Source organism: Myotis brandtii, unplaced genomic scaffold (genome assembly GCF_000412655.1).
Source record: "Myotis brandtii unplaced genomic scaffold, ASM41265v1 scaffold569, whole genome shotgun sequence".
Classification (NCBI taxonomy): Eukaryota; Metazoa; Chordata; class Mammalia; order Chiroptera; family Vespertilionidae; genus Myotis; species Myotis brandtii.
Window position 1 is genome coordinate 1,567,609 of NW_005370127.1, and position 7,654 is coordinate 1,575,262.

Sequence of the window (7,654 nt, forward strand, 5' to 3'; positions counted from 1 at the left end):
AAATATATTTTATTGATTTTTTACAGAGAGGAAGGGAGAGAGATAGAGAGTTAGAAACATCGATGAGAGAGAAACATTGATCAGCTGCCTCCTGCACATCTCCCACTGGGGATGTGCCCGCAACCCAGGTACATGCCCTTGACCGGAATCCTACCTGGGACCTCCCAGTCCGCAGGCTGACGCTCTATCCACTGAGCCAAACCGGTTTCGGCTAGATAACATTTGAAATGAAAATCATATTCTTTTGTTATCTTCTATCTTTAAAATACTCTGATATCCTAGGCCCCAATGAAATTTTAAAGCAAAATATGAAGGTAGAGTACCTTTCCAATTTAACAAACAAAATGCATCAAATTAGTGAATGTGGGATGTGAGGGCGATCTGGCTGCGACATCTGTCACCCCATTGATCGCCAGGGTTGATTCGGCTGATCTGGATGGCTAGGCGGGTGTCCCCCTCCTCCCTCACTGATCCATGTGAGTCCCTCCTGAAGCTACGCGCTCGGTTGAAGAGGACGACCTTCCACCCCAAGGAGAGGACCGGTCTTCGGTCAAGGGTATACGAGTAGCTGCGCTCCCCTGCTAGAACCTCCAAACAAGCTCTCAAATTAGTGAATGTGGAATGCCATATGATCAAAATAATACTTAAATAATTAAGAGTTACATCCTATATAATAAAGAGCTAATATGCAAATGGACATCACACCCTTACATCATCATGCCCTCACGCCATCACTCCATAACTGCTCAGACACTCAACACTGGGGAGAGAGGAATGGGGACCAGCCAGGCACAAATGAGCTCACGAGAGAGGAATGGGAACCAGCCAGGCTGCGGCCTGGGAGAGGGACAAGCCGCCTGCTCCCTGGTCCCAGGTGCCAGTGACTGCGCCTGCAGCCCAGGAGAGGGACAAGCTGCCTGCCCCGCGGTCCTGGGCACCAGTGGTTGTACCTGCACCTGCGGCTCAGGCAAAGCCGCCCGCCCACGGTCCCCTGTGGCTGTGGCCATCCCAGGCGAAGCCGGCCCAGGTCCTGGGTGCCTTCGGCCGGCCAGAGGGAGGGAAGCCTGGGTCCAGGTGCCTGCAACCGGCCGGAGGAGGGAATCCTGGGTTGCAGGTGCAGGGCGAGGCAGAGGTGGTTAGGGGTGATCAGGCCAGCAGGGGATTAGTTAGGGGCGATCAGGCCAGTAGGGGAGCAGTTAGGGGCGATCAGGCGGGCAGGCAGAGGGGTTAGGGGCAATCAGGCAGGGAGACAGGCGAGTGGTTAGGAGCCAGCAGTCCCGGATTGCGAGAGGCAGTCGGACATCCCCCGAGGGGTCCCGGATTGGAGAGGGTGCAGGCCGGGCTGAGAGACCCCCCCACCCATGCACGAATTTCGTGCACCGGGCCTCTAGTTATTATTAACGATCTACAACGTTCGCTAATGACTGATTACTATAATCGTGTTGCATTCATTTCCCTTATGCGCCCTACACTCAGGCGCACCATTTCTCTCCACTAATACTAACAGCGAATATTTTAGCAGCCGATTGCCACATCATTAGTCTTGGACCGACTTGTTTGGTGTGAGCAACAGGAAATATTTTGCTTTCAGAGAACAAGAAAAATAGGTTCATTTCCGTTACGCTTACTAATTTGTGCAGTCATTCAGTGTCTGGTAAGTTAATGTGCAATTAGAAATACTAATTTTTATTAAAATGCTCTATTATTTTATGTTAACGATTACTCATTTATTTCAGCCCTTTGTATTCAGCATGTCTCTATCGAAATAAACCTACATTTCTATGAAAATTGAAGCTTTTGGTTTGTTTGCGGCCCATATCAACTTAAACCTTGTTTATTTGGCCCGTGTTAGCCTTTGAGTTTGACATGCTTGCTGTACAGTATACAAACTGTCGCATAAACACTACTACCAATAATTAAATTATATATTTTACTCAGACATGAAGCATATGTACTTGAGAATTAAAAACCCTGAAGAGAATCCAGCCCTGGCTGGCATGTCTCAGTGGTTACAACGTCAGCCTGTGCACCAGAAGGTCTTGGTTGATTTCAGTCAAGGGCACATAACTGGGTTGCAAGTCTGATCCCCGCCCCGGGTGTGGGTGCATGTGGGAGGCAACCCATCAATGTGTCTCTCTCATATCGATGTTTCTCTCTCTCTCTCTCTCTATTCCCCACAACACCACTCCCCTTCCACTCTCTCTGAAAAAAATTCAATGGAAAAAATATCCTCACTCCTTGGGTGAGGACTTATTTAAAAAAAAAAAAAAAAAAAAAAACCTGAAAAGAATCCAAAGGATAAAACCTTCCAACTGAAATTAAATTTAAGGCCACATTTAAAATAACAAGGCTTGATTTTATCACATACAATAATCCTAATTTAAGGGGATTTATCTAAAGGTTTATAGAAAAATTTCTATATATAAGATAATTAATAGTACCTTTTATGTAACACTTAATCTTAACCAAGCCCATTTAGACCTTATTCACTTGATTTTTAGGTAATTTTAATGAACAGCTGTTTTGTTTTACATACCTGATATTCTTTCCTCTTTCTTTCTCTTTTTTTAATTTTTTTTTAATTAATCCTCACCCAAGGAATTTTTTCCCCATTGATTTTTAGAGAGAGTGGAAGGGAGGGAGGGAGGAAGGAAGAGGAGGAGGGGGAGAGAGAGAGAGAGAGAGAGAGAGAGAGAGAGAAAGGGAGAAGATAGATGTGTGAGAGACAGATCACACAGAGACAGATCAATCAGTTACTTCCTGAACACACCTGGACCCAGGCTGGGATCAGGCCTGCACACCCTTGACCGAAAACAGGACCTGGACCCATTTGGTCCTCAGGCTGGCGCTCTAACCACTTAACAAAACCGGCCAGAGCTCTTTCCCCTTTCTTTTGACAGAATCCCTTCCTCCAGTGGAGAACCCATCCCATTTGGTTTGAGTAGTTTATACCACTCATCCCAACCTTTATTCCTAAACCTAAAACTCCAAAAGTAAGTACCCTGCACAAGAACATTCCACCCTCAGGCCACTGTATTTTAGAGATGGGCACATGAACGTGGCCCATAAAAGTTCTCTCCAGGATTTCTGTCAGAGCTCACAGGAAAAAATGTTCTCTATTCTTCTGACACCGTGAATTGTAAGGACAATGAAAGTCTTGCTCCAAAAGGCTATCACTGCTACCACTTGAAAAAAGCCTGCCAGACATTTAAACGAGCAGAACAAAAACAGTAGATCTAATAAATGGAGAATGGAAAGTAGAAAGACCATGGGGAAAGCAGAGAGAGCCCAAGCCCTAAAGCTATTTGAACAATCTGCATCTAGCCTGGCCTGAAGCCACTGGACCTCCCCACCTTTGTGAACCAATCAATGCATTTTTCTGTGCACATATCTGTCACTTAAAACCAAATGACTGCTAGCTAAACATCCTATATAATAAAAGCCTAATATGCTAAGTGTCTGGTTGTCTGGTCGGCCATTCAAGCAATCAAAGTGTAATATGCTAACGATATGCTAAGACCACTCAACCACTTGCTATGACGTGCACTGACCACCAGGGGGCAGACAGTCAACTGGTCGACCAGTTGCTATGACATGCACTGACCACCAGGGGGCAGACGCTCCTACTGGTAGGTTAGCTTGCTGCTGGAGTCGGGCCAATCAGGACTGAGTGAGACAGGCCAGACACGCCCTGGAGCCCTCCCGTGGTCCCTCCCTGGCTGGCCAACCTCCTGCGTCCCTCCTGGCCCCGATAGTGCACAGGTGGTGTCCCTCAGCCTGGCCTGCTCCCTCTTGCAATATGGGCTGAGGGACCTCCCCACCCCTCCCCTGCGTGAGTGTGCGAATTTCGTGCATTGGGCCTCTAGTTTTTTATAAGGTAAAGGCAGGCAAAGCAAATGTAACTATTCCTATTTTACAAAGAAGATAAATGCTCAAAGAGCAATATAGGACATTTTGTCCCTGTGGATATTCTGAAAACAAACATTGTAAGCAGAATAATATTAACATTTATAAATTGTCATCAAGTAATTAGCTTTCAGAAAAAAATTAAGCCAAAAGATTCCATTACCAATTTTTATACAGTACATTTTATTAAAGCATTATTTTAGAGTGAATAACTTTTTGTCCATATAGAATTTTACCAAGTATTTCATCTAAAACTCTTGTTTTCCTTTGTGGCCATCAACATGGGTTGAATACCAAAAAGATTTTATTCTTTCAATGTTTAATCAATAACAAATTTTTCAGTATATAGCATTGTCAGAATTGTATTTAATATTGTTTGTGCCTAATAATTCTTAAATTATTTTTATGATAGTTTTTATTTCATTGTTAGCTAACCCATGAGAAATCTGTGTATTTTCCTCAGATATTTTAAAGTTGTTATAGCGTTAAGATCTTTACCAGTCTCAAAAACTCTTTTCTCAGTTATATATCTCAGATACATCTGTGGTAGCCCATCTAAAATGTGCTTTTAATGTTCTTAATCCACTCAAAATTATAAATTACAGAATATACATACTTTAGGATATTCAAAACTATCAAATGAGCTCACAATTCAATGACTTGCAGCTCTGACAAACAAGTTGCTTTGGATCAGGGTTTCTCAACAGCAGCACTATTGACATACGGGGCAGGATAACTGTGAGGGCTGTCCTGTGCATTATAAAATGTTTAGCGGCATCCCTGGCCTTTACCCACTAGATACTAGTAACACCCTCTTTATCCTGGGTATGACAACTAGAAATGTCTTCAGATATTGCAGAATGTTCCCAGGGGGAGGGGAATCACCCGTGGTTGACTGTCACCTTTTTTTAAATACAAAACTTAGACTGAGAGAAAACCAAACATATCAGCAATTTTTATATTAGTCTGCATGTTTCTAATATAGGTCTTCCCAACGATTTACTAAGTTATAATTGTTCTGGAATTGTATTGCTAAAGTCTTTAATACGCAATAGGATCACAATGTTCTCAGGGTCAAACTAGCCTGCTGCAGGTTCAAAGTAGTTAATAATTTCCCAAAGTTAAACTAGTGCTAAGACCTGAACCATAATATAGTTTTTCCCTTAATACCATATTTCTCAGTTGAAGCCCCAGTTCTGTATTTCCCAACCCCAAAATCATCAGTTCTATTTTACCCCAAGAATATAATCTTAAAAATCACAAAAATGTTTATAGTCAGATATTTATTGCACTGTTTATATATTTAAAAATAGACAACCTGAATATCCAAGAATGGAAAATTGGTATAAAAAATCATGTATAATAATATTTATCACTGTTAATATGTTTGTAATAGGCTAAGTGAGAATTATAAAACACACATGATCCCCAATTTAAAAAAAGAAATATGTGTTTGTATAAAAAAATAAATAATATATTATAAAATCTGATAGGATTAACACCAAAAAGTTGACAATTATGAGTTTGTATGGGAGCATTATGTTTTAGGGGATTTGTCTCTATTTTTTGCTCTTCTACAATAACATAGATTTCTTTTTTAAAAAGTAAATATTTTTATTAAAAAATTACTCATACACAAAAATCATAAAGATAAAATAGTGAATTCCTATAATAGTAATGGTGTTAAAGGACAGCACTATATATGTCACGATGGATTTATAAAGTTACGTTTCCCAGTTTATCATTTGATTTTGATCTATAGTATATCTGAACATATTCAGCATCAGAGTCCTACTGAAACAACTTGCTAGGCTCCATCTGTGAAAACACTACAATAATTTGTATTGAAAACTCTTTGTAGTAGCTAACCTCCTTGTTAACCTCTTTGTTCCTAAAACCAAAATACACTACTACTATGAAGTAAAGAAATACAAAGAATTTAAAAATTATGGATACTAAGAGTATCTGATAGGCAGGGATAAAAAACTATGGGCTTGGGGATTTTTTTTTTTTCTTAACATAAATGACCCCCTCTTCCTTCTGCTCACCAGGCTTTGTAAAGCTCCTATCTTGAAAGCCAACAAGGCAAGTCCAGCCTCTCCTGCTCCTTCTCTGTATGAACTTTAACATAATAAGTCACTGAATGCTTATGAGATACAAAGTGTTGATAAGTAAGACAGGCATACAGTACAGACAAAATAAGAACAGCATATAACTTGCATTTATTGTTTTATGTACCTTGTTGCTCTTTTTCCAAACTACATATTAGAAAGCAGGGTCAATTCTATGCAGAGAGGAGGTAAGAATTACTGTTCACATTGTGAGTGCTCCTGAGAGCATTTTCCAACCTGAATTGTAGCGCATTAAGGCACACTGCTTTGTGTGGTCTTACATTTTCCTAGGTATGACTTCTGATTTAAAAATGGGACACTCCGACCTTGATGGCCATCATCATGGCCCAAGGTAGCCAAGAGTTCACCTCCTGTTTACCTGGGTCAGAGCTGTCCTTACTTGAGTCCAGATTTCTGGTGAGTGCCCAGCTGCATTTATCCATAGTCCTCATACCTACTCCTCATGGATATGCCCGAGTCAAAGACTGAATTTAAGTTTATATGTTGTCTGCAATGTGTCCATGTCTCTCACATTTGAAGCAAAGCTTATACATTGATTTGCAGACATAACACAAATTTTGAGGACATTTACAAGTAATCACCAATACCTATATAAATACAGACTGTAAAAATTCACACCCACATGGATTTCTAACGTTTTTATAACCAATATGTATTATTCTATACAAAGAACATTTTTTTTCTTTTTTTAGAAAGTTCACATGAATTAACTCGGTTCTGTCTGCATACCCAGATACTTCTGATAGTTCTCAACCTACAAGGAACTGGTTCAGTTCTTCTAAAGCCTAGGAAACAGAATAACTCTCAAACAGCTTAAAATACATATACTAAGAATAATAAAGAAGCTTACTTTATTGAACATTAATATGTGCCAAGGATTCTATTAACTAATTAAATCCTCACAACAACCCTATCAGATATACTCTCCTTATCCTCATTTTATAATTAAGAAAACTGGGTCACAAAATTATGTAACCTACCCTCAAATCTCCATATCTAGACAGTGCAGAAATGGACTGCAACCCACACTAACTCCAAACCCAAGTTGCAGATTATGCTACACTCCTACCCTTGACCTTTGCCTTCTAAGACAAAGGAGCAACAAACAAACAAAAACTCAAGGAATAAAAAAAAATAAAGGAATAAACAAATACTCTAGAAGTCATAATAATTGATAAGGGGCGAAATGTGACATAACAGGAAAAAAATTTTTGTTCAGTGAATGAATGAATGAATGAAATGTATGGGACTTAAACGCCCTCATTTCCTGGCAAGGAGAATTATTTGGAGCTCGGAAAACTAGGAAAGCAAGAGGAACAATAAAACCTACAATTTCATAGTGAAAACCTCCATTATTCTGAACCACAATAACTGACAAAACCTTGCCTAGAATCACTTTCCAATCAAGAGCAGTAACAATATACATACATGCCTTCCTTTAACCAGAACAAATGCTCTAACTTCAACACGCGAGAGATCCCTAAAACAAGTTCAGATGGAGCCAAAAAAAAAAAAATGCTGAGCTTAGAAATCAGAGCGTGCGATTCCAGTGCAGTCCCCAGTTTGCTGTGCTCTCCGGCAACCCACTGTTCCCTGTCTCAGTGACCTCAATTGCC

At 40.4% G+C, this 7,654-nt stretch overlaps 1 protein-coding gene across 1 annotated transcript in view; it reads right to left on the bottom strand.

Moving 5' to 3' along the window:
- The window catches only part of VWA8 (von Willebrand factor A domain containing 8), a 389,233-nt gene extending 383,182 nt beyond the window's left edge, over nt 1-6,051 (bottom strand). The window contains exon 1 of the mRNA XM_014549735.1: nt 5,955-6,051. Within this exon, the coding sequence (XP_014405221.1) occupies nt 5,955-6,036 (82 nt within the window). The 5' untranslated portion in view covers nt 6,037-6,051. The remainder of the gene's footprint in view (nt 1-5,954) is intronic.
- Between the last annotated feature and the right edge of the window lie 1,603 nt (nt 6,052-7,654).